The 27,224-nt window shown below is 40.8% G+C and overlaps 2 protein-coding genes across 3 annotated transcripts; both read right to left on the reverse strand.

The window, feature by feature from the left end:
• Positions 1-1,541: 1,541 nt before the first annotated feature.
• Positions 1,542-17,806, reverse strand: nampt2 (nicotinamide phosphoribosyltransferase 2). 2 transcript variants are annotated; one of them, XM_071514782.1, is made up of 11 exons: positions 17,561-17,806; positions 11,394-11,529; positions 9,675-9,778; positions 9,427-9,555; positions 8,691-8,849; positions 8,098-8,228; positions 7,229-7,454; positions 5,561-5,680; positions 4,154-4,294; positions 3,437-3,562; positions 1,542-2,703 (listed from the first exon to the last, which is right to left on the reverse strand). In XM_071514782.1, exons 1-11 carry the CDS (start codon positions 17,606-17,608, stop codon positions 2,542-2,544), a joined length of 1,482 nt encoding a protein of 493 aa, XP_071370883.1. In that variant the 5' UTR covers positions 17,609-17,806; the 3' UTR covers positions 1,542-2,541. The 2 variants fall into 2 exon arrangements, with proteins under 2 accessions (XP_071370883.1, XP_071370885.1); XM_071514784.1 differs by having other exon boundaries at positions 1,542-2,707; positions 3,432-3,562.
• A 7,248-nt stretch (positions 17,807-25,054) lies between these two features.
• LOC139640613 (zinc finger protein 500-like) lies at positions 25,055-26,920 on the reverse strand. The gene is made up of 2 exons (XM_071514785.1): positions 26,730-26,920; positions 25,055-26,001 (listed from the first exon to the last, which is right to left on the reverse strand). The coding sequence occupies exons 1-2, from the start codon at positions 26,914-26,916 to the stop codon at positions 25,157-25,159; spliced, it is 1,032 nt and encodes a 343-aa protein (XP_071370886.1). The 5' UTR covers positions 26,917-26,920; the 3' UTR covers positions 25,055-25,156.
• Between the last annotated feature and the right edge of the window lie 304 nt (positions 26,921-27,224).

Below are 27,224 nucleotides of genomic sequence, written 5' to 3' on the forward strand. Positions count from 1 at the left end.
AGGATAGACTGGTGAGAAGCATGAAATCAAAGGGCAACAGGTATAGGCCCTAGACTAAAGCAGACTACTAGTCTGAAACTAAATCAAACATACCACCATCTATTAGGCAGTATATTGCTGAATATTTACAATAAATTAAAAAGCAAACTGGCTAACAGAAGAGAAAACTGCATGAAAGGGAGAGTGAGAAGAAGATGGATACTTGAAACAAACGGCCCTGAACATCCAAAGCAGCGGCAGTAGCTTTGGAGTTCTGTACATATTTTAGCATTGGAAAAGCCTTCTCTTAAAGGAAAAATCCACCCTAAGACAAAGACTGTTAACAAACAGCGATTGGTGATGTACCTTGCATTTCTGGCTCCATTTTGTTGTTTGGTGTATTTGTCTTATTGGGCCTTGTGGAAAGGCATTCTGGGAAATGTAGGAAATCACTAACTGAAGTAGAAGTAGACAAGGCAGGTTAAGGGAAAGTGGGTACACCAAAAAAGTAACTTAAAACACAAAATAACTCCTGGAATGCACTGAACATCACAGTTGAAAATATCAAACAGTGTACAGGGATCCGAGGGTGGAGTTTTCCTTTATTGTCCACAACAACCCAACCCAAGACAGATGTATATATATATATATATAGATATGTATATATATATAATTTGGAATTTGCATACTGTCCACTTTCAAAGTTTTATCTTCACAATCAAAACAATTTCTGCGTGACATTTGAGCTCAGTGGTTGACTTTTTTTTTGGAAATGCCCCAAAATTCTTGCTATTGAAATCACAATCATCATCATTGCATTACTGTCACCGTTACAAACAATACATTGACAACTCTCATGTCAATTAAGTGAATGTTCATGTATCATATAGTAATGTTATTTTGTTCCTTCATATACTGAAATACAGAATTGTGGAGTATTACAGTGTATTACTTTGGGTCTTTGCTTTACTTGGTTTCCCGCCGAACTTCCGTGGCTTTTTTCTAAATTTTGATTTGAAACTAATAGTCTGCATAAAGTCTATGTGAGCAGGTTAAGCGAGTAGTGCAGTATGCCTGTGTCTGGATCTTTATAGCAGCACAACTGTTTTATAAGAAACAAATCCAGACTTGACAAAAAAGCAAACCATTCCATACTTGTGCTAATATGATCAGATTGCCAGTATATTCAGCATCAATAACAGCCTGTCAACGTCTCCTGAGGCAACACTTGAATGGGGCATATTCAAAGCAGCATTCATCCTTTCAGGAAACCAAATTTGTGAGTACATCAGCTATTGTTGCATAAATGTAATTCTTCAAGACTCGGGCTTATAGATAAAAATGCTTCTGCAAGTCTTCCCTCACTGTGACCCTGAATACTTGCATGCGTTGTTGCTTGGTTGATGCTGTTTTAAATGTGTTAAATGGTAGAGAGCTTCCCCCTGCATACACCTTTGCTAAATGAATATGCCAACAATGGACATTTTTGCAAAATTACTAATTCATTATGTTCAGAAAAGAAAATGCAAAAAAAAAGACAAAACCCTAACCCCAACCCCCTCTATACCCCTCCTAAATGAATTGAGAATGACCTGGAGATGGAAGCGAGTCTGAGATATATCACAAATATGAAATAAAAACCACAGGTATGATTCACTTTGGGTTCTGCTCCTACGCTGTGGTGAAATAGCGCCCTCTAGAGGTTTGCAAGTCGCGCTTCATTCATTTGTAGTATTGGAAGACAACGGGCTGACTTCAATCAACTGAACACTACTATATTGTATTTTTGAGTAAATGGTTTGTGTTCCCCCCTCAATATCTGAAACCTGTAACGTTTAAGTCTTACATGTTTGTTACAGGCTGCCATCATAACTGTGGGCCATTATGGATTCTGTCACAAGCTGGCATGCCTTTGAATCAGTGCTTACATGGAAAGATCACTGTCTAAAAAGAAAACACAGACAGAAATTAGGGCTAGACTGATATATTGGCTTGCTGATATATAGGGCTGATATTGGCCTTTTATTAAAAATCAGATATCAGCCAGTCAGTGTCGTCCACCCCTGATGTGATGGATATGATGCAGCTTGTGTGATTGCATATTTATTGTATACTTCAGCATTATTAATAATAATAATAATAATAATAATAATAATGGACTTGGTGTAAATGCAGAGTTATATCATATTTGACCCTGAGTTTTGATTGATCCGGTCATGGCCGTCTAATATCAACTTGCTGCTCATTCGGTTGTGGAATGAGGAGTTTACCGTGAGACGGCTGGAAAGCCAGCAGTCTGTTTGAAGCTAATCTATCAGCACAGAATCTCATTATCAGCCGCTTCAGGAGGAAGCGGGGGGGAATGGTAGTGCTTGGTGGTGACTGCTGGGAGAAACAGCATTTCACTCCCCTCTCAAGAGGTCCAGAGGTGAGAGTCTTTCAAACGTACTGAGGCCCGCAGTGTGCGACTACAGTGCGCTCTTCTCCACCTCATAGCAAATCAGTGCACCCTGTTAAATACTCTAATATGATATGCATGTGGGAAAAGGCTTTGTGGCTGACTTAATGCAGCCCGTTGATGATGTGCTTGTGCGGCAGCTCCTGGTCCTGGTTGTGCTGGGCGGGGCTCACCTCTTCTTCCCATAGCCGAGCGTTCTTCCGGATCTCCTCCAGGGAGTAGTCCTGCAGGAGGACGCCGTTCTCAAACACCGTCACCAGCAAATCCTGAGGAGGCAAAGCACACAGAGATACAGTACATGAGTATTTCTAATAATAAAAAACTAAAAATAATAATAAAAACTAATAAAAAATTTGACTGTCAAGGAATATGTGCTATAAACAAAAATAGTGGTCAACCATATTTGATTTCAGTCAGACTTCATAGGTCCCATATTCTCCACTTTCCAGTGTTTTATTTTGTGTCTTGAGGTCCATTCAAAGCTGTGTGTGTGGTGTCATGAACCAAAAACACTCTCAATCCATTTTCACACGTTCATTTTCCAGCATCTCTCTGAGCCTTACCAAGAACAGGCTGTTTCTGTCACTGTGTCTTTAAGGCTCATTAATATTAACGACTCTCTGTTCCGATTGGCTAACCGTTTCAAGAGTGAAACGTGAGACGCCGCGGCCCGGCGGCTACAGGTAGGGAAAACTCTCCGGTAATAAACAATGACAACCGCTCAACCACTTTGAAAAAAACACTTTGTTAGTCTATTATTTCTTACAAAAATGCTAATGAGCGAACCTTTGTGACACTACAAAGTTACAGAAGTCCAAACAGCTCGTTTAGAGGCTCGCTTTTCTAATATGGATTGTGTGGATTTAGTTGGTGACCGTGTGTTTTGATACTTTCACCATGTTTAGATAGACCATCCAACTCCTTTATAATCACAGAGGCAAGGGGAATCCTGTTTTATACCATATGGGACCTTTAAGATCAAATTAAACTCAATCCCACCTCCTCAGGCTTGCCTGCCCCTCTCTCTACTGTCTCTAGGAAGCCATCAGAATTTCTCCTCAGTGATAGTCGACCCCTCTTTGACCCCTTGGACGGGTCGGTCACCGGCTGCTTGTACACGTCCATCTAGGCAAGACACAAATAAAAAAAACAAATTTAAAACAACTAGTCAATATTCTTAAAAGTGAATTCAAGACTTTAACTGCCAGTCTCTTTGAGTATTATCTGTGCAAGTGGTACAGATTTAAAATATAACTCCGGCCAATTCATTCATTTACATCTTTTTACCGGCATGTCTCAATCAATATATTGTAAAAGACATGCTTTGGGTGCTTTTGGGGTAATTTTTGGCGTGTCCATTGGCCCAATAGGACTGTATTGGAGAACTGCACCCGGGCAAGCAAGATGTAAGGAGCTCTATAGTGACGCAACTGACAAGATTTTGGTCAGAATTTATCAGTATGATGGAAAAAGATAGGAACATGGGATCCAGGTCTTGCTTTAAGCCAGAGAAATTCCTCATACCATAAAAGAGCTTTTCTAAAGAGTCACGTAGTAGTTTTTTTATTGATTATGTAACCAGGCAGTTTGTGTTTATTTACAATAATCTGTTGACGGGAGAGGAAACTACTCAAACAGGTGAGAAAACACCAAGGTAATCAAAACCAAGGCAAAGAGGTTTTTAATCCTTCCCCTGGGAATAGTCAGTTATCGTACCCCCTTGCCGTTGGTCTCCACGTAGCTACACTTGAAGGCACAGCTGAGTGTATCTCTGTTGAGTTTCTGAAGCAGAGCGCTGCCACAGCCAAAGAAGATGTTCTCAGCACTCCAGCCTTCATCGCTCAGCTTCTGCAGGATCTACCGACAAGAAAGAAATCAAGGCTTTAGACGCACCGGGACAGACAGCCGCCCGTGATTTACATTTCATGTTACAGCAGAATGAGCTTCGACTCCTAGATCGTCAACGTTACAAGCAACCAAAAGTTAAGGAAGTCAAGGGTCAGAGCCATAGTGCCCAGAAGATATTCCTGGGCACTAGAGAATTGCTGGAAAAGAAACAAAAACAAGACCTAAGGAGAGCAGCAAAAAGGGCACTACAACTTTTTGTTGTGTGTTAGTACTCAGTGAGATTGTTTTATTAGTCCTTCATGAGAAGCAAACTTAGAAATATGAACTGGTTTGAATCTTCAGACTGGCTAAAATTGATTTTTTGTGAGAGAAAGACTTGGTGAGAGGGAGAGGGGGAGGATCATACAATCCTGTCAATGGGGATCTTGTTAATATTTGAAAAAGGCATGGTTCGGGAGGTTAATTCATTTCTTTCATATTTCCCTAAAATGTAATGTGCTATCAATTGGCCTTCATACCTCTCTTGTACCCACCCTTAAAGGGGCAATAAGTGGGATTTTTACTCAGACATTGACACCTGCCAGACATAGGCGGTTTTACCATAAGGCATAGGTAGGCAATTGCTCGGGGCCTCGTCTGCCAAAGGGCCTTGTGATTTTTTTCTTTTTATGAATTCCACCTGTTCTAAATGAATGTGCGTTCATGAGTATTGTGAATTTGCATAATTGATGCCCCACTAATGCCATATAAAGTTAGGGGTCCGGCCCATATGTCGGGAAGCTTCATTCATGCAAATGACACGGAAGACTAAGGGGAAGTCTACCAGCTCTGAGACCGAAGTCCTACTATCAGAAATAAGTCAACCAAAGCATATGATATTTAATATAATTCAGTAGCGGAATCAACGGGATTCCCTGTTTGTTAGAATTTCGTTCTTAAACATCATTTCCGCAATTCTGTCTGTGTTTACCACTTTGTGGAAATTATAGGACCCTACTTATACTGAGTTCTGTTGCTCTTCATGCTGATAGAGGCCGTAGATTACTTAATGGCCATTTAATCAATGTCAGGTAACGAGTAGAGGGTTGGTGTGTGTTAGTGGCAGAAAGACAGAGAGAGAGAGAAAGTATGTTTCTTATATCTGATGAAACTAATGATCATCGTGGGGGAAATTAGGTCTTTATAGCAGCAGAAAATACAAGAATATGACATAGGTCAGAATAAGATAGATACAGAGTACTTCACATAATACAAGTAATACAAACTTTTTCTGACCTCTTCCACAGAGTTGAGGTCGATGCCATCTCCTTGAATGATGCGTAGGTAAGAAGGCAGCATCTTGTACCCCACAGAGTTCACTGTACACTCGAAACACTCCTCTAAAATCTTGATGACCTAAAATACCAAACACAAGGCATTACACACGACTCCCAAAATACCGCTCTGTAGACCAGGAGTCTTCTTTTTATAGCTTTGTAACTTCATTTTGTTTTTGATGTAAAGTTTGATTCATGGGCATCAGTTGTGTATGGCAAGGTGTGGCACTCTCCAAACCTTAAAGCCTCAGTGAGCCCAAATTTGATTTTGCAGTTTTTATCTAGGGCTGGGCGATAATTCAATATTATCGTTTATCGTCTTTCAGTGGAATCATATCGTGATGATATGAAGATATTTTAATATCGTGACACACATTTCTGCTGTCTGAATTGATGATGACAAGCAAATTTTACTTAAAAACTCTTGATAAAATGAGGTATGGTAGGAATATTATTTGAAAATTTCAGTTTTGTTTGACACCACACCTAACATCACCATTCGGTTCAATGAGATGAACATTAATTTGATTATTTAACGTGATTTTGCATACATGAACCATATCGTGATATATATTGATATCGAGAAAAATCCTTATGATTATCATGATATTGATTTCAACCATATCGCCCAGCCCTATTTTTATCATTATAAGGGAGAGCAAAGATCAAGCAAAAATCTCAAATTTTGGGACAGTAACGGTAACTACTGTAACTGCAACTAACTAACTACTTTTGAAAGTTGCATTATACACTCCAGTCAAAAGTATTTTTCTTTATTTTTACTATTTTTCACATTTTAGAATAATAGTAAAGACATCAGAACTATTTGATAACACAAACGGAATTATGCAGTGACCAAAAAAGTGTTAAACAAACCAAAACTATCCTATATTATATTTTAGATTCGTTAAAGTAGCCGCTCTTTGCCTTGATGGAAAGGCAAAGGCTTTGGAAAGAAATGAATAAAAGAAAAAGAAAAAGAAATTCAAAATGGCTTTAAGATAATGAAAAACATAGTGCATTCAGTCAGGTGTGTCCAAACTTTTGACTGGTAGTGTCTAAATCCAGACTCAAAACTCATCTGTTTAAAAATGCATATAGTTTATAATCTTTATTTTATTTTATGTTGTGTTCGTTGTTTGTTGTTTTGTCTACTTTGTTGTGTTTTTGTCGATTTGTGAAGTGTCCTTGAGTGTTTTGAAAGGCGCTGCAAATATAATGTATTATTATTATTATTATTAGTGTGTATATATATATATGTATACAGTATATATATATATATATATATATACACTATATACACACACACACACACATATATATATATATACAGTACTGTGCAAAAGTCTTTGGCATATGTCAAAGAAATCCATAAAGCAAAGATGCTTTCAAAACTAATGAAAAGAAAAGTTTCTGAATATCAAACATTTACAATAAACAGCAGTCTACTGACACACTAATGCAGAAAACAAATAAACATCTAAGACTTCTAAGAAATGTATATAAAAAATCTAGGGTGCCTAAGACTTTTGCACAGTACTGTATATATATATATGTGTGTGTACTATATATATTTCATTTCATTTTTTGGAGCCCAACACTGGCCACGCTAGCCTTTTTGCTTTACCTCGATAAGGGTCTCGGCGGGGTCTCCGGAGTCAGGCCGGATGACCAGACAGGAGTCCTGGCTGCGCTCCATGACTCGCTCCTTCAGCTTGTCTCCCCAGATGTCCTTACAGGCCTTGAAGATGTTGTAGCTGTCGCTGACCACAGACACCGGACCGGAGGAGAACTGGTCCAGGAGCTGCTCAAACGCCTCCTTCTCCCTGCTCCTTCCCCATGAGATGATGGTACTGGAGGACGGCAAAGACAGGAGGGGAGTGATACATAGTGTCACAGTGCTGGATATACTAATACTAATTCCAAGACTTACAGGAAAAAATCCACCCTGAAACACTTTTTTAACACGGTTACGCTACTGGAGATGATATTTTGGTGTTTTTTCCCACAGATAACTGGTCAAACGTGTTTTTTGTTAAGAATATAAAGATTGCATTAATGGTGGAAAAAGATTCTATATCATACTAGTAAGATATTCTGTTGACATTAACCGTCATTGTATTTTGTTTTGAGGGAAAACAATAAATTCATCTATAATTAATATTGGAAGTAATTTCATTTCTTGATATAGCTGTCAAAGGCTATTGACACTAACACTGTACTAACAGTACACCTAATCAGAAGGACTTAAGAATTACACTTTAATACTATCATATTGCATGTCACGTCGCTACTGTAATATCCAACACATAAATTGTGCATTGCATATTTGCTCCATATTGTGCAAGTATCATTGTGAGAACAATATCTAGAAAAATAAACAGGTTTATCATTTTAGCCAAAATCTTGCAGTCCTGGGGCATATGTATGTGTGTGTGTGTGTGTGTGTGTGTGTGTGTGTGTGTGTGTGTGTGCGTGTGTGTGTGTGAGTGCTACCTGTGCTCTGCTGCTGGAATGGAGAAGCCAGCCATAGGACAGCTATAGTAGCGCTGTGCCATCAGCAGCCCTGCTACTGTATCTGTGCTGCAGAAATTCACCAGGTGAGCAGCCCCACCTAATGCTGCTGACTAGAGAGAGAGAGAGAGGGAGGGAGAGAAAGAGAGAGAGAGGTTTTCATTCCAACCAAACACTAAACCAGCTGATTTCACAAAATAGCACCTTCAACTAGAGAAAAGGTAGTAATCGGTGAAATGAGCTGCTGTCGTGATTGGTTAGAATAGAAATTAAAGACCTTGAACTAAAGGTATTCACATTAATTTTAGTACAGTCAAGGGTTAAGATCACATTACTATCACTTAAATTTTCCTAAGAATAATGATATTCCCACTTCCACTGAACGCAGCATAAATTACAGCCATATTAGCCAAAGAAACACTAGTAGAGAAATGTAGATGATTGATATTGCATTCTTGCTTTTTGGTCATTAAAGACTTTGCCCTCTGACTTTCATTGGTTCCTATTATGTTAATGTTTACATCAGTGACGTTGATTATGAATAGTGACAAGGAAAGAAAGAACGTCCTCCTGACCTCCTGTGAGGAGACTCCTCTGTAGCCGAAGTCATGCAGTTTGAAGTCCAGGCCTTCCAGGCTCCCTGAAGTGGCCTTCAGGTGCTTGGCCAGGATCTTCTTGAACTCTCTGGATATTGTGGCCACTGTGATGGGATACCACATCTGGACCAGCATGGTCTATGCTCAGCAAAGGGAGGGGGTGGGGGAAAACAAGAACGGTGGGGAGAGAAAGAAGAAAAGAGTGTATGAGACCGGGGGGGGGGGATAGTAAGAGGGGAGACAAGTGGGAGGAGAAGGGGGAAGGGAGAGGAGAGTTGTTGAGGAGAAAGACAGGAAAGAGATCAAATGACTGGCAGTGCTGTAATATTTATCATGCATCATGTCAAAACTTCTCGTCTATGGGCGGGTCTATATTTGGCACCAAATAACCACACTGAGGACGTTTTCACACTTGATCCACGCTTCCTTGGTTCACACTTGATGCGAGAATGATACATTGTTTCATTTTTCAGCTGGTTTGGTTCTCTTTCACAGAGTCAAAAATCAAACGGTCCGGATAGGGTTGCCAACCCTCCCGGATTGGCCAGGAGACTCCGGTGATGAGCCTCGGTCTCCCGGGACGGATAAAATAAATTCCCAGAGATTTTTTGAAGGCTGAAATTATAAGAACGTGTGTGTGCGTTGGGTACGTTGTACGTCGGGTTCTCACTGACAGAGTCTAACACTATAAAGACATTTGTGAGTTTAGTTTTACCTCGATGTAGTTGGTGAGCCAGAAGAAGTCGGGGTCAGTATTTTCCACAGTGAAGAGCACGTTCCCTCGTGGTATGATCCTGCCCTCAGGAACAGCTTTGATCCGGATGGGAAGACGGCCGTCATATTTCTGACAAGCAGCAAGCACATTCACACCAGTTTAGGGTAGAGCTGTACGATGATGAATACCTCTTTGTGTGAATGGGTGTGTCTGTCTGATGGACAGAGAGGTAGAAAACTGTTGGATACCTCTAGGACTTTCCTCCAGCCTTCCTCGTCGAATACAGTCTGTCTGAAGTGCATCTGGTAGAAGAGCTTGGCTTCCTGAATCTTCTCCTCCGTGACCACTGGGCCTGCAGAGAAGAAACCGAGTCACTACTGGAGCCTCAACCACGGACAGAAAATACACAAGACGAGGGTTCAACCAATATGGGCATTTGATATGTTTGGATTACAGCTGCTGATAGCCGTCTATATTCAATATTTCCAAATTTGACCATTTTCATGCCAAACATTTCCAAAACATTACGCGCAGTCCGCCAGAATGTTATTCTTGGCAGCATGGAAAAGCCTCTGAAGTAGCATTAAGAACATAATGGGACACTGCAAGCCCACACTGCAAGCAACGCAATCATCAAGTCACCAGATGTCCATTCAATTCCTATAGAGCTGAGTGACCAGAGAAACTCGGCAAATGTGTGGACAGCTTGTCGGCCAAGAAAAGTTGGCCACAGCTGAACGTTTTGCGGTCATCGGCTGCCTGCCAATCAGATTTCCGTGCTTCCTTGTTTCACGTACAAGTCCAAAATGATGAGATGAGAAGTTGACTACAGCCATTCAAAGCTTTCCAGCTCTCTACAACTTGTATTTGAAAGACTACAGGAACAAACGTCTCAAAAACGATGCTTGGGGCCAATCGTTGGGGTCAATGGTAAGCTGTGAAGTAATTTTATTGAGTTTTTCTGTTTAATCTCGATTAATGCTGCCTTATTAGTGCATGAAAAACTTTGTAGCTACAGACCACTACATAGATGCAACTGGAGCCTCTCACACCACCCGGTAAAGAGAGCAACCCATCAACCAAGTTGCTTTCACTGTAAACAGGGTAAAACTTCCCATTGAAACACAGGATAATACTGCCAATAATATAACATAAAAAACTGTAAATCACACAAACTTGTGTGGAATCTGATCAAATGTCACATTAGACTCAATTCAGGTTAAGGGCTTCCTATTGGCAACCTGGAATATTGATCAACCCTTCAATAAATATGTAATCAATCAAACTGTATCATATCAGTCATATCAGAAGTAGAGGACGCTGACTCGAACAGATCCCGTTTTTAATAACCTGGTAACATTTGGAAAGCAAATAAACTGCTTTGGTTTCAGTTTCCATCCACCTGGAATGATTCGCCGCTTGAAAACAAAAGGGTCAAGCTGCCAGGTTGCGGGGTAATGCTCAGTGTTCACACATTCCTCAGCACAGCACCATCCAGGTCAGTCTGCCGCAGTCACACTCGCATGGTTATCTGACCAGCCCGGAGGCCTGAAGCAATAGTTCACTTCAGCAGAAAGAGCAGTGGCACTTTTTAGCCCACATGCCCCCACATGGGTTCAGAAAAAGTGTCGGATGTTCCTGGTATTCACTGATGTCACTCAGTGCTTTCATTATTCGAGTTGACTCTGACCTGCGCTCTAATTTCAATTTTTGTGATCAACAGAGGATCACAAAACATATTCTGCCTAGATGAAGTTAGCAGTAACAGTTAGAAAAAAGCCAGAATGGTCGTGTTGAAAATACTTCCCCTGCATTCTAAGGTGTTCATGAGTTCATGTCAAGATGTATGTGTTAGAAAATGGCATAGTATAAATAAAATACCTATGAGAATGCCTCAGTATTTCTTTCTACCCTATGGTTATGTCTTAATTAATTTCCCAGGTCAAGGTTAAGGTCTGTGAACGCACCTGTGAGGTACTTCTTCAGAAGGTACTGGAGCCCGAAAAACACCACCTCATTGAACTGGGAGCCCTTCTTGCGTCGGCATTCAAAGTAGGAATAGATTTTGCTGACGTTGGGGGGGTACTGTTTGTAGTGTGTGATCTGGAAGACAGAGAAAGAGACAGGGATTAAGCAAGGCCAGCCAGGGCACAAGGTCCCAAACACAGATTCATCTAGTCTGATCTAAACATTTTAAAACATGCTGGTAAGTGTTTCATTAAATTGACATTCGATACAAATAACTAACCTCGGTATTGAGTAGGTCCATTTATCAATTTCATGTCATATCATCCCAGATAATAAGATTTACATTGCAAAAGAAGCTGAAACAAAACCCTAAGTAAACACACTAATAAGCTAAGCTAAAAATCCAAGGATTGTTTGCTTCATGTGCAACGTGACTCCAGCGTGTACAGTAATCACGTTTCTTGCTTGCCAAACATGGGATTCAGAGGGTAAGGATGATGACAGCTTCAAGCACAAGCCTCTCTTTGTGTTCCCTGAGCACAAATTCAATAATCAAGAGCAACAACCCCTCACTTGGAGAAATCTTCAGGATGCATTTTCTCCTCATACTTCTCTCTCCTCCCGCCTGCTAGATAAGTTCCCTCTCTTTCCCCCTTCCGAGTTCAAGACTACTAGCTCAGGATCATTGAAATGATCAGGGGGTGGAAAGACTACCAAAGTATCCTACTCAAGTAGAAGCATTGCTACTTGGCTGGACTTTTACTTAAGTGGACGTAAGATGAATTGTGTGACAATCTACTTGAGTAGAAGTAGTAGTAGTAGAAAAGTAGTCGTAAAAATGTGCTCAATAAAAACAGAATTTTAATTTAAAAAACACATTTAAAGAGTAAGCTACTGTTACCTTTTTACCAAACAGAACACTGTTACATAATGACCTGATGATTTTTTTATTTTTACAAAAAACAAGTGCGCAAAGTAAAGCGTGACTCAACATGATTCATTCAACACAATTACAATTGGTCAGTCTCTGATGCGATGCTCACAGAGAGCCTACAAAATGTATTCTTTGTAAGGGATGTGATATAAAATGTGGTGAAGTACAATACTTAACATTAACAAGAGTAATTGTAAGTAATTACTTTCAGCCTTGGAAAGCATCTGCTGTTAGTTTTTAGTGACTACAACAAACCATCCCAACCAACGACAGGAATTACACAAAATGTTGAACTGAAGAACCATGGCAACCAAGGGGGAACTGAGTGTTTTCATTTTAGTGAAAATGCGATGGAGCCGTGCCCAGCGAGACTGCTGCAAACGTATACAATCACCACTTTGTGGAAACTCAGAGGACCCAAGCTGACAATCTGTTCTGTTTCTTTGACATGGTGGTAACCTGAGAGACAACCCATATTTTCCCTCCTCTATCTTATTCCCTCGGCCAGCGCGAGGTAATGTTTTGTAAAGCTGACGTGAAGGAGGTCAATGTATTCTGGGCAGTGGCACAATGCAGCAGGCCCGACTGGCCTTCCACTAATGTTACGGTTCAAAGTCAAGCACCTTGATTATGCAATGGGAGACAAACACATACACCAAAGAGCAGGGCAGGGCAATGACTCTGAGTTGACAATATCGGGCACAATGTGTTTACTTGACGAGCTGTGGATGGGCCATTAGCATTGTTGTAGGCTAATTCCATGATCATGGGATGAAGTCAGAGTAGAGGGGAAATATGCACGGGATCTTAAGCTAATCATTTTCACCTGGCAAGTCTCATGATGCAGAGTGCAGAGGAAAACATTACGCAACTTGAATTAGCTACTGTAAGGTTACAGACTTCTCACAGACTAAGGCTTTGTATGGACCACCTTTCCTCCATAGAGGCAAACCAGCAAAACGTCACTTAATTGTTCCTTTAAGTGACACAATAACAGATTTAAACTACATGCTGAGAGGTGTTTTGGTTAACATGGCCATGGTAGCATTCAGGTCCCATGCAAAAGACAGTAGATGTGAGCATCCTGTTGGAAAATGCTGTTCACCTCAGCTTTCAGATGGTAAATACTAGAAAGTATCATTCACCTCAGCTTTCATATCGTAAATAGGCTACTACTTGGGAACTCTGGGTTTGGTGACGGACCCCAATTTCATCAGACTTCCTGAATTATGAATTGTGACTTGGAAAAATACCAAGGCAGGACACAACTAAATGCTGGATTTTTGGTTTGTGGTTGATGCTGCAATGTTTGGTTTAAGTGTGAGCAACCAAAACGTACAGAAAACTTCAATCATGGCCTCTTGACAGTTTCAAACAAGTTCAAATGCACAAAAACTTCAAGTGATTGCTTTGAGCCGTCGCTCGCGTCATTCTGGCAGTTATTCCCATACAACATGAATGCAGCATTAACTGAAATAAATAAAATAAAGGGCTGTACCTGGCAAGGCACAATGGACCTCACTGTATTCTCTACAAACTTCAGTAGTGAAAGCAAAAGCTGACTTTGTTGGCAGTGTGTGTACTGGATATAGCCTAGAGGTTAATCATTACACCTGTTACACAACCAAGCATTTCAGCAGAAAACAAAACACAGCCTACATCACACGCAGTTCTTTGGTCGGTACTGATTAAGTGAAAGGCATTGAGCAGGCATCCAGCCTATGTCATAAGCATCATCACGGTTGTGGGACTCCAATTATGCAAGGGGGATAGCGATTAATTCTGGGCCTGAAGATTGCATAACTTATACACACACCAAACATGGGCCAGAGTCATATCTGGGATTACAGAGAAGGCGGTGCACCCAAGAAAGACTAACAAAGACTAAAGCTGTTATTAGTGTATGGGCCATTGTGTTTAGTAGGCCTGATTCTTGAAAGAACAGTATGATTTGGAGGAAAAAAACATTTTGCTTTTCTGTTTTAGTGGTGCAAAATACTGCAAGTAATCCGTCAGTCTGTCAATCATCACAATCCTTGTTACTCCTATATCTTTTTTTTTTTATATAGCTAACGTTATTTTTCAACATGTGGAACACCACGGCATGAAAACAAGGTAAAGATAGCAACAAAACAGAAAATTAGAAAATAAATAAATAAATAAATAAATTTGATGATGATAATAATAGTAATAATAATAGTAAAAGGATGTGCTCCCCCTGTTTGGTTGTTGACTCCTCCCGTTGGCATGGTTAATTTTGATGTCCATATTAGAAACATGTATAATTTCTTTACAGATATTTTTTCCAGTACATTTTCAGAACAGGGCAGGATCAGAAAATGTGACTATAGTTGAACAGGCGTTACAAAATATCTCATCTGAAACTTCCATGCATCTTCTCGCCAGAACTGACATGCTGTTGTCTTATGTAAAGAAAGGCTTATATTTTATTTTATTATCACTTTCTGATAGGGTTAGATCAAGTTCCTCTTGCCATTTTATTTTTTCTCTCAACTCTTCTGGTTTGTTATCACTTTCCAAGATGTTACACAGTACTGAGATTTGATGATTAACACTCACACATTTATAGTTTTTAAACAAAAACTATAACATAGGGTGGAGGTCTGTGATGGTTTTCTTCTGTATATCACTATTCTCAGTATAGCTCCTGACTTGTAAATATCTAAAAAAAATAAATAAAAAAAATGAGAATGTGGCAAGCCATATTCTCTTTGTAGTGATTAAAATATGCTCAACACTTTTTGATTCCAGATACTCCCATATCTTACTGGAATAAAACAGGAATTATGTTGCTTATTAAACAAAGAAATGATGGGAATCTTAAATAATATATTACCATTATTAGGCTATTAGTCTATAATACATGTACATAGACATATATACAATATATACAATATATATGTATATGTCTACGTCTATGTCTATGGATGTGAAAACATTTAAAGACAGATTGCCATTTGTGGTGTGTGTACACTGTGTTTAGAAAAGTTTGTCTGGGCAGCTTTGTAGGTTTGTTGTTCTATTTTAGGAAACCCCTAGTGGGAAAAGTGAGAGCATTTTCACTTTTTGGTGCACCTTGCTGATGGATCGCTTGTTGTGGTGTGAAATAGTTAGCATGGTTGTTGCTCCTGCTATTCTCCGGCTTTCAGGTCGGGCTTTTCTCCTTTTAAAGATGACTTAAGACATATGGAGTGCAGGACGGATACATTAACCTACAACTCCGGCGACCTGGGTTCAATTCCCAACTCACGCAAAGAAGTTTTCTACTGTGAGTTTTTATTTTTGCCTAAAGTTTTTCTTATTTAACCATGACCGATAGGGATTGTCTTGAAACTCCACTGGAGGTGTTTTTTTTTTTTGTTCCAAAACAGAGTAGGGGCTGGAAAGTGAGTTTTGAAGGCCAGAGATCTCAGCACCTGGCCAAGTAATCAATGGTACTGATCAACAACCCTATCAACCCCCACAGATATATCATGGTCATTTTGTACTATGGGGCAGTAAGAATCTTATTTATTGCCCCTTTAATGACAAGGCACTAGGTACTGAGCTAACCACTTATTGTAGTGCTTTATTTTCTCAAATCAAGGAATGCTGCTGTACTGTAAAGCTATAGTAACCCCAGTGAGGTGAGATGAGATCATCATAATGTCCCAAATCAGCTCCACCCATATTGACACTTTGGACCTGTTTTCCAGTTGCTAATAAAAAGGCTGGTCAGTCATCATCAGGACCTTTGCCATTTGGCTGCAGTAGAAAACCGTGTGTGACATCTAACAGTGACATCTGACATTTAAACCCACTCAGCTGGGCATATGATATATACCAACATAGGCGGGCCCAGGTCGCAGTGGAGTGACTGGCCCTGCCTTGCAAATAGAGCTGGGATTTAACTTTCTGAACTGACTGAAATGAAAGTGATTTAGCCAATTAAAGGTTGGACTCTGTGATACAGATACAACCACGTCAACTGCACTGTGGACTAATGCGAAAAGAAGTGCAATACTACATAATAGCCTACATGTAATGAGGTCTCATTAATCTGGTATTTGTAACTGGTAACTGGAATCTGTAACAATAAAAAGCATCACTTATATTTCAGACATTTGAGAAAAATAACAAAATGACTTGAAAACTTATTTAAAGGGAAATCCATTTTGATTGTGACATTGAGACACCAACAGCATTTTACACAACTTGAAATAAGATGTAATTACAATTGTAGAGTGATAATAACCCTATTCATGTTACAGTCTGTACATTTAAACACATTATTTTATTGATTCTGGGGGCAAATCAATCAGATTACCTTGTTAGTGGTCACAACTTTAAGCAGGTAATCGTGTAACTGTCATAAATTACATTTGCAGAAATGCTTTAAAGGTCTTGCTATGAAGAACAACATAGGCTATGGACTCCTCCCTAGGTTAGTGACTTCTGGGGTCCACAGACCACCAAGGTGTCTGTGCGGGTTCAAGCAAGGGAGAGGAAGGGATTTCACTCCTTTGAGGTTAGCACAGTGAGGCAATGTAATGTCACTATTTCTTCATAGGTTTCACTTTCCCCACAGCGACCTGCCCACTTACAGGATTTCGCTGGAACTCATACCTAACTCTGTGCCAACCATAGCTAACCGCAAAAATCCTCTCAGATAGGGTTCCTTGGGACAAAGTCTGATTAAACGAGGGTCTATGGACTAAGGTTAACCTATTTGGTGGTCCATAACTTGAAACGGTTTTGGGAACCCTGCTCCAGGTTTTAGACTCAACCCTAGTTTTAAGAACTAGCTAGGCACTCAAGCATATATGATATAAGAAGCTACAATTCATACAGTCCTCTACATGCGCCCTACTCAAAAATGGGACCATTCCAATTTGAATACTTGACACTGTGAATTTAAATGAAGTTTCATTCGGTGTAAATTACACCTATAGCCCAATTGCCCACGTCCACTTGAATAGCAGAACGGGCGAGACGTCATGCCTGTTACAGTTAGTTTCGTTTGCTCATACTGGCATATATTACAATGTAACAATCATTTTCCATAGCAGAACAACCAGCCATTCAGTCAGCCGAAAGAAGGGCTCATTTTGTTGAATATATTCAATGAGACTTCTATCTATCCCGAACTAACCTTAAGAGTGCTAAATCGTATTTTGTCGCCAACTAAAACCTGGTAAATATGTGACAAACAACAGGAACGGGTCCACTCACCTTGTAGGAATCCGTCGCTAGCAAGAAATTAAAATCCTGTGCTGCCATTGTTATGAATGAATGATCTGAATGTCACTACAGTCCGTCTCGTATTAACAGAAGAAGGGAGCAAAACCGAAGCCAAACCAAGTGGGGAGGGGTAACGTGGAGTGGAGGAGTGGCAGCAGATAAAACCAGTCGAATTATATCTGATTTTAACCCTGTATATCTCAGACCTTATATACCGCTGGTGAAGTACACGACCGTTCTGTAATCATTTTGTTGGTTGGGGGTCGTAAAGGGGCGGGTTTCAGTCATAGGTTTCAGTATGCATGCCCACGGGCACGTCTCTTCACCGCCTCTCTGAAACGTCATGCCGCGTTCATGGACATGGGAAAGATGGGAGATATGACAATCATACTTGATAATACCACGCACCGCGGCTCTCAGGTGATGAATACTACTAGAAGATACCGTTCACCTCAGCTTTCAGTTGGTAAATACTACTTAACTCTGCTTATGGCGATGAGGAAATACCACTGTAAAAAAAAATGTGAGAAATAAAATAAAGCAAACACAAATAAACTCTTTTAATCACATAGGCTAAGTTCTTTTGTGATCAAACTCTTAAATTGCTACGGCTGGACACAACTACTTGCTGAATTTTTCGTCAGCAGTTGATGTTGCACTGTTTGGTATAAAATATGAACTCAAATGTATCACTCACTAACTGCATGTGTGCTGAATATGAAATATTGATCAGGAGCATCAAAGGTCTATAGACACTTTCAAGTCGTTGCTATCGGGCTCCAAGTGGTTAGCGCGGTTATTCCCATATGCCTTGAATGCAGCATTAGGGCTTTGCCAAAGAGCCTTGATCGAAAAGATCTCCAATCAGAGAAATGCCGTAGAACTGCATTAGATCGGCGCAATGAGTTATGGGTGTGTATGGGTGTTATGGGGGAGTGTTTCGGGAAAAGAGTGCACAGCCTGATGACAGCTCCTTGACACTAGAATTCCCCTTCACTAACTTTGAATGTTAAGAGAACTGTATCTGTTGTTTGATTTAAATGCCTCATTTGTTTAAAATGAAAGGGAGACCAGGGTTGCTTTTGGGCCCCATAAAATTGTCCAAAGAGTAAAACCTTTTGAAAGACCAATCGATTTGGTCGACATTTTCTATATTTATGTGGATACAGTAGCTACACTGTAAACCCAAATACGTATAACTTACTCATTATTTACAAAATATTTGGAATAGAACTGACCACAACCAAAGTTACAAGAGCTTATTTTAGCTTAGTTGCCATAGCTAAAATAAAAACATAATAAATAAACATATTTAATAATCTAGCCTGGCTCATTTGACTCATAGTGTTAAGTCAAAGTGAAACAGAAACTGTAGACACAGCCAATAAATACCACTCAGGCATGCAATGACATCACAATTACATACAGGTGGTCATATGACATTTAACTTGCCTATAAGCCCCAGAAAAAAAGAACTATATGTATATATACAGTATATATGTATATATAATGCTGATACTGCGTATATATAATACACATAACCGATAGTAGGCTCTCAGAAAGGCATATGTGCTATACAATGATCAAATAGCCTATTGATACCATGAAAAGTAAGCAGTAATCAACATGGGGGAATGAACAGATAATGAAAAGGTATGGAGACATGGTGTTGAGTGAGTGGAAAGCCCTCACGCTGGAGAAGTTTCTTCTCCAGTTTCTTCCCCCTCCCCTGGGGGATTTGTTGACCTTCTCAATGCAAATATATCTGAGAGTGCTGATATTATGGCCGGCCTGTTTGAAGTGGAGAGCAATGGGGCTGTGTTCATCTCCAGGCCTGATGTTGCTACGGTGCTCACTGATGCCAGTCCGTAGAGCTCTGGAGGTTTCACCCACATACGCTAGCCCGCACGGACATGATGAGGTAGATCAGTGATACTCAACTTTTTTCATATCAAGGACCCTAATTCAATACACCCTAAAGGGTCCTTTTCAAGATCAGTAGTGCAAACACTTGAGTACATGGTTAAATAGTAGGATACACAGCTGTGGCAGACCATGTGGAAATTAGTCTGCCTCACTCAGTAAATACATGTATAGAAAAATAGATAAATAGAAGAAAAATAGAAGAAATATATAAATATATATAGTAAAGAGTAAATCCGCATAACAAATTACCTCTGATTACCAAGAGCAGTAAGAGTCCTATAAATCTCGGGTAAAGTGACCTTTGTTGTCCTGCCTAAAGAGGGCCATCAATAAGCAAAGGATTCAATAAATAATATAACTAATAAGAAGGGCATTGTAAACAAGTACTTTGATGAGGGCCTAGGCATCAGGAACGATGACAACCAGAAGGATCAGTCTTTGCCGGTTTATTTTGGTCGAAAATCAAAATATGGAAAATGTCAAGATAGTGTACAAAAATGAATAATTCAATACAAAAGAAAAAGTAAGTCTAATCAGACTTTGTCAAGCTCGATATAACAATCAGACAGCTTTAGGTTTGCTCAAAACAACAAACTGTCAGTTGGGACAGAGCCTTCCGCATTGTGCCCACAACCTCTCTCTCCCATGTCTGAGCACAGACTGGTTAAATACAGGCCTCAATCAAGCCTCCACTCCCAGTACCATACCACTTTCCTAGTCCAGGGTGGTATGAAGTTTCACCTCAAACACAGGTAAACTTTTACACAAAAATCAAAATATCACACGTTACCCATACCACTGACACCACTATATGTAGGTTTCTAGTCATCATTATATTTCTTTAACAATAACAACAAAGAATAAGCACACTCAAAAATAGAAACCGCCCCACATAGTGGTAGCGCCTAATGACATCAGTCACACATAAATACTGTGCCGACACCCGGCAGCACTCTTTGAGGTGTGGGACAACCAAGGTATGTATGGTCTGTGTAATTATTCTGTGGTGTATTTAATACATGTTCAATGCTGGACCAGTATTCTATGTGTCTGTGTTGTTTGTGACATTACAGTGGTTAATTCAATTTCGCAGTATCATGGTGGTGAAATGTTACCAAACAATTAGTGTAAACCTAGCTAGCATAGGGTACCCCGAATGTTTGATGGTGTCAAGACTGCTCAGATGGAAATGATTAACCGAAAACATGTATAATCTGGCTAAGGAAACGTGCGCATGACTTGGGAAATATGTATACACAGCAAATGTTCAGACATGAATATGCTTACAGAAGCATACACATAACTATGTGTCTAAGGATCTGAACAAGAGAAAAAGAAAAAACCCTGTGCGATGACTGCGAGCAGTCACATCATCACAGTAGACCTAAAAAACAGAATTGCACTACCCAGTCTAGAGGAGGCCATCTCTAAATAAGGGGGAAGCAGCAGAAAAAGGGGCCAATATATATACTTATAGAATTTTAAGGGCCCTAACATGGTTAACAGTCAGTTACAAGACCAAAATACATGAAAAAAACACATAATCAGGAAAAAACAGGTACAGCCCCATCAGGAAAAAACAGGTACAGCCCAATGGGTAAAAATAACCTGTGATTAATACATATTGGGAAGAGGCCCAAGAATAGCCCTGATTATAGGCATTAAAGACAGAGATGGAAAAGACCAGGATGTAGCGTATGTGCTGGAAATTAGAGGTAACACTTAAGCTCGAAATCTACAAAAAAAAAAAAAAACAACCTTAGGGGGTTCTGTGAAAACGTTTTGGAGCTTGGGATCTGTCCCGACGATATACCAGTGTCTTTGGATGATATTCCCAAACTCAAAGCCCAATGGGGAGTAATTGGTGATGTGCAGAGAGAGAGAGAGAGTGAGAGACAGAAAGAGAGATTTTTATAGTACATGTTGCATGTACATGTTTATAGCACATGTTTTTTTTGCAGCACATGTTGGTTTTATTTGGGGTTTTATTTTGAAAGTTCTGACCAGAAATCATATTTTTCATTCTCCTGGCTGACTTGCTCTATCCTTTAGCCCATGCTATGTAACCTATCCCCTCATTTATTTTTAGAATTATGTTATTTTATGTAGGATTATTATAAATGTCGGTGCATAGTTTGATCACTTGGATGATGGAATCGGTGCCAGGAGAATGAAAAATATGATTTCTGGTCAGAACTTTCAAAATAAAACCCCAAATAAAACCAACATGTGCTGCAATGTTTTGAGGCCTGAATGCATTCCTATTGGCCAGTCAGCCAGCTGTTGTCAACCCAGAGGGCGTTCCCTGTGTCCTCAAGGTTCAAGTTTGTGTGCACCTCCAGACAAAATATACTTCTAATAACCTGAAGGTGCTGATGTTAACTAGTGACACTGCAAGTTAGAGAATAGCACTGACTGCAATGTTAACTATGGAATCTGTTGTCTTTCTATCTGTCACACACACTGTATATACTTTGTACAGGTAAGGACTCAGAAGTCAGACTTGAGTCACAATTTGAATTGCTTGAGACCTGACTTGATGCATGAAGAGAAGACTTGAGACTTGACTCTGACTTGTGCTTTGATGACTTGAAAAGGTTTCTAAAGTCTTGACTTGAGATCTTGTGTTTGTGTAAACGACTTAGATTGAAAGTGATGAGATTTGTTCCAGCAGACGACTGAATTGAAATTCTGTTTTCTGAATTTGAATTTATTGAAGTTGAAACTGATTATAGAAATCAAACTCATGATGCTCTTACCAAGTTTTTATCCTATTAAAACCATATTGCATTGAAAAGTCCTAGATATTTAGACTTGACATTAATGACATGGACTTGACTTGGACTTGACTTGGTGAGGAGAACAAACAAGAGGGCATCATGCCAATGAAACCAAGGAGAAACCCTGCCAGTGACCATACCAACGACCAAGTTTCATTTGGATATACTGGGTGAATAGGATTGAAATTGCTGGATTTTACTGGAATCTACTTAATATAAAAAAAATAAGTAGGTTGATTATCCGATCGGATTAAGTGCACTGTCTACTTTGTGGTTTAGTGCAGTGGTTCTCAACGTGGGGTCCGGGGACCACCTTGCTGGGGTTCCAGTGGGTCCCCAGCAAACTGATCAATTGTTAAACTTCACCATTATTTAATTCACAAGAAGTTAACACAATCAGAGAGTGTAGAAGAGGCCGTGGCCCTGATGTGGACTAAATGAAGGGTCCTTGATATGAAAAGTCCCACTGCCAACTGTTCTAAATGTCAAAAGATCATGAAATCTCACAAAACCTCACAAAGCCTCTGTAAAAAAAAGGGATTTCATGTTAAATCTATCACAGAAATCATGGACTTGTGACCTTCTATAACATAGTCTACTGGAAGATGAGTTTTACTCCTCGTTGTCGTCTCATGTCACTGCAAAATATGGCAGTTTTGAAAATATGTTATTCAACCCTTTTGATCTGAACACAGAAGAGGATACTATGCAAAATGAGTCTGTAGATCCTGATGTGAACTTCCTCTCTGTTGTGAAACACACCATGGTGTTTACGACTCCTGATTCATTTGTTCTGTCCAAAAGCCCCTGCCTGCACAGATCGGAAGAAGTACTCAGATCTTTCACTTAAGTAAAAGTAGAAATACCACAGTATAAAAATACTCTGTTACAAGTAAAAGTCCTGCATTCAAAATGTTACTTAAGTAAAAGTACAAAAGTATTTGCGTCAAAATGTACTTAAAGCAACAAAAGTAAAAGTATTCATTATGCAGAATGGCCCATTTCAGAATAATACAGTATATATTATATTATTGAATTATAATTATTGATGCATTAATGTGTAAGCATCACTTTAATGTTGCAGCTGGAAAAGGTGGGGCTGATTTCCACTGCTTTATATACTGCTGGGTAGCTTACAGTAATCTATAATAATACATCAAAATGTATTAGTTGATTATATTTTGTATTAATAATCTGAATCTGCAAAGTAACGAGTAACTTAAGTTATCAAATAAAGGTAGTGGAGTAAAAAGTATAATATTTCCCTCTGAAATGTAGTGGAGTAGAAGTATAAAGTACCTCAAAATTGTACTTAAGTACAGTATTCGAGTAAATGTACTTAGTTACTTTCCACCTCTGCCTGTTACCACTACACTGAATTCTTTTTCTTGCCATTCCACACAGGATAGCTTGTTAGCTGCTTTATCCCTGCACTATTTTCCCCATACTGTCTTGAATCTTTGCAGAAATCCTACGGTTTCCCTGTAAACACGATGTCACATTGCTAAAGTCTCCATGTGTTGCTTTACACGGTCCTTCCAATCACTCTTTTCTAGTAAGATTATCTGCGTTGGATATTGCAACCCAATCGACCATCTATCTCCTCTCACCTGAGGGAAAGTGAAATCGGTTTCAACTGTAGACCGCTCCCTACTGTATGCCAAGTTGATGCACGTCAGGGATTAAAGCTTTGTAAAGGTTTGCGGTCTGGAATAGCCAATAGTGAAAAGTCGGTTTGGTGCATCATTTCACATCTGCCTCACCTCCATCGGGGTCCAGGGTTTGAGAATTGTGTGTCTCCTACCAGTAATTTCGGGGCTAGTGTTACAGGTGTGTGTTCCGGTGACATTACCTTTGGGGTTTGATTTACCTGAGCCTGAGGCATTTGTGGTTGTGACTTTCCCTGTTGGACTTGATCTATGGGTGCCTGTTGGGGTGGTGAGTTTTGTGCTTCCTGGTTTTTCTAGGTTCTCCTTCTGAGTCTGACCTACATACTCTTCTTGTTCCCCTTCGCTCATCTTAGATCTGTATCAGACTTGTAACCGAGGCCCGATCTGTTCTTATACTTTCACCTCTACACTCTTTCTCTGTGTCTGAGTCTGTTTGGAAATGTTATTGCTGTGGGTGTGTTTGTGTGTCTTGTGGTTACGGCCTGCCTGGGCTGTAAGCTGTGTGTACAGTGCAGCTTTCTCCAAAACAACTCGAGTTGCGGAGAGGAGACCCGTCTTCAGTCTTCAAAAAAATAATGGGAAATAACCATAAAATGTCTCCATGCAGCTCTCACAGCATGATCTAAGTCTCTGGAAGCCAACAGATCCCAAAGTGACTTGAAAAGACCGACATTTACACCATTATTTAGCTGTTATTTCAAAATACGTCACCCAGCCTTGATAGGTAAGACTAGCTCGAATTAGCAGAAACAAGACTTCTGGTTTGGCGGTTTAGCCTTCAAAATAAAAGTGCGAGATTTAAAAATAGGTAGAAATACTGTTTTAAACCAATTACTTTGTATTTAATCGTCAAATTCAACAAGTAAGCACCTATATTAATGTTTGGCAAAATAGCATCAATTGGCCATAGTGCCCATCTTTCCTTCTGCCATTTCCATCAAATTGCTTTTCCCTTATATCAGCTGAACTGCCCATGATAAATATGTCAATATGCTGACACCTATGTTTTGATGGCCAAGGAAGACAACAGTACTAAGGAATACATCATAAACGGTTCAAATCACTGTACATACCACACTTTATTTCACAACAAACACTAAGACGCACAAAAACACACAATCATCGTACACTGTTTTGAACCTGAAAGTCTTTACAGAAGGTCTGGCCGCTTTCCCGCTCTCAGAGGATCCCCCCCCCTACCCCCGTCTCCTTCACTTGGAGTGCGGCGCCCGGCTCCAGCAGGCCCTCTCTCCGGTGTGCAGCCTGAAGTGGGTGTTGAGGTGGGCCGACTGGTTGAAGCACTTGCCGCACACGTGGCAGCGGAAGGGCTTCTCCCCCGTGTGAATGCGGTGGTGCCTCTTCAGCATGCTGACCGTGGTGAAGCTCTTCCGGCACACCGCGCAGCTGTAGGGTTTCTCCTTGGTGTGCCAGCGCATGTGCACCTCCAGCTGGCAGGCGAAGCTGAAGCCCTTGCCGCACTCTTTGCAGCAGTGCCACTTCTGGATGCCCTGGGCCGGGTGGGAGGGCCGCGGCGGGGGCGGCTTCAGCGACCTCGCGCTCTTGATCCGCAGCAGGTGCGCGCCCTGCTTCCCGTTGGAGCGGGCCGACCCTTTCGCCTGCTGCCCCTCGGGTCCCGGCGGATGCGGTCTTTTCTGAACCCTGTCGCTGCGCGGCGCGTCGGCGCGAGAATCGGTTTGAGCCGCTCTGACGTGCGAGTAAACAGTCATCGAGGACGGTAAGCCGTCGGTCGGCTGGTATTTCCTGCCGTCTGCTCCCTCGCTTTCGGTCTTGATGTCCTGGGATGCTATTGGAGGAGGGGAGACACTTGCTCTGTTACACACAGTTTGGGCGGGTGGAAGCTGTGACCTCTGCGGCGGTGCAACCTGACCACAGTTTCCCTCCGCGAGTGAAGATGAGGTTCGTCCTTCATGCGGAGGATCCCTTTGAATGTTGCCGAGCTCGAGCTCCTCTTTAATTTGCAGTGGCGGCTCCAGGCTGGCTCGCCATTCGGGCTCACAGGGCTGACCGTCTTCTTGGGGTTGGATAGAATGAGGTTCTGAAAGGTTACAAATATCACAAGACACAACACTGACTTTTCAATGCCTGATATGACAATCAGTTTACACACTATCACTCTGTCAGACACACACAAAAGTCAAAATAGACCCGTTGGTTGCTGTGTAAACGTCTGTCAAGACCACTTCTGTCAGAATGTATTGGGGCTGGGATTGAGCTTCTGCTTCTGTTCTCACTCTCACCCAAACTCCATTCAAAAATCTGGCAATTTAACGTTGCCTTGCTTATCAGCAAACATACATACATTCATAGAACATGACTTAAGGCCTTTTCTTAATCAACAGGTTCTACTGAAGTTGGCATTCATATAACCCTCCAAACAGCAGTTATTTCAATATCATTTACATTTTTAGAATTGCTCCCCACAGTCCTCTTCCACCAAAATGCTACACAGTGGAGGGCAGTATCAACCAGCGAGAACCAATTCCAAAAGTTGAGATTTTATTGAAATAAACTGCTGCTTAGTGGGTCATCTATGTGCCGAATCTATTAGAAGACACCGACGACTGAGGAAAGGTCTTCAGTCATGTTCTGTCACATATGTACCTCTACCCATAAGCAAGGCGAGATTAAAACTGCCATATTTTGGAAGGATTTTGGCCTGACGTCGTTTCTACGCCAGAGTGAACGGAAGGTATAGTGGGCTAGCTCGAGCGTCAGTCAGAAGAAGCAGGACATAAAGTCACGAGCTAGTGGCCGTTTCTTTACCTGACTGAAGTAACAGGCGCTGAACGGCCACATTGAGGAGCCGTTTGAGCCGTTCATTTTCCTCTTTGGAGCGCAGGATTTCACTCTGGTACTCCACCACCGTCTCTTTAATCGCTCTGAAAATGTCGGCGGCGGCCGCTGTCAGTCTGTCGTTGAGGAACACGTTCAACAGCTCCAGTTTAGTCATGTCTCCTGCTGCCGCTGTGTCCAGAGGAGGAGGAACGTCCTTCTGTTTACATCTGCTCACCCGGAAGTAACGACACGCCGGCAACAGGAGCGCGCTCTCTCGGAGCCACAGCGCCACCTCGTGGGCGGGGAACCACACAGCACGGCAGACACGTTTTTTTTCTCCCCATCCGTTTATTTAAACAGACTAAAATAAAAGTAGATTCTTACCAGAGGCGGAGGTGTGAACAAGTCAGTCTCAAGTCTAAATGTAGATTCAGTTCAGTTCAGTTTATTTGCACATATAAAAAAAAACATAAACAAGAAATA

The sequence above is a fragment of the Centroberyx affinis genome, unplaced genomic scaffold (assembly GCF_046629955.1).
Source record: "Centroberyx affinis isolate AG114_WGS23_722 - 3 ecotype Tasmania unplaced genomic scaffold, CSIRO-AGI_Caff_v1 ptg009952l_1, whole genome shotgun sequence".
Lineage (NCBI taxonomy): Eukaryota > Metazoa > Chordata > Actinopteri > Beryciformes > Berycidae > Centroberyx > Centroberyx affinis.

Coding starts and splice junctions, on each gene's coding strand:
- nampt2 (XM_071514784.1), bottom strand. CDS start 17,608: ATGGCAGCACAGGATTTTAATTTCTTGCTAGCGACGGATTCCTACAAG. Junction 11,530..17,560: donor TAGCGACGGATTCCTACAAG/GTGAGTGGACCC, acceptor TCTGTCTTCCAG/ATCACACACTACAAACAGTA. Junction 2,708..3,431: donor GGCAAGCCTGAGGAGGTGGG/ATTGAGTTTAAT, acceptor TGCTTTGCCTCC/TCAGGATTTGCTGGTGACGG.
- LOC139640613 (XM_071514785.1), bottom strand. CDS start 26,916: ATGACTAAACTGGAGCTGTTGAACGTGTTCCTCAACGACAGACTGACA. Junction 26,002..26,729: donor GCGCCTGTTACTTCAGTCAG/GTAAAGAAACGG, acceptor GTAACCTTTCAG/AACCTCATTCTATCCAACCC.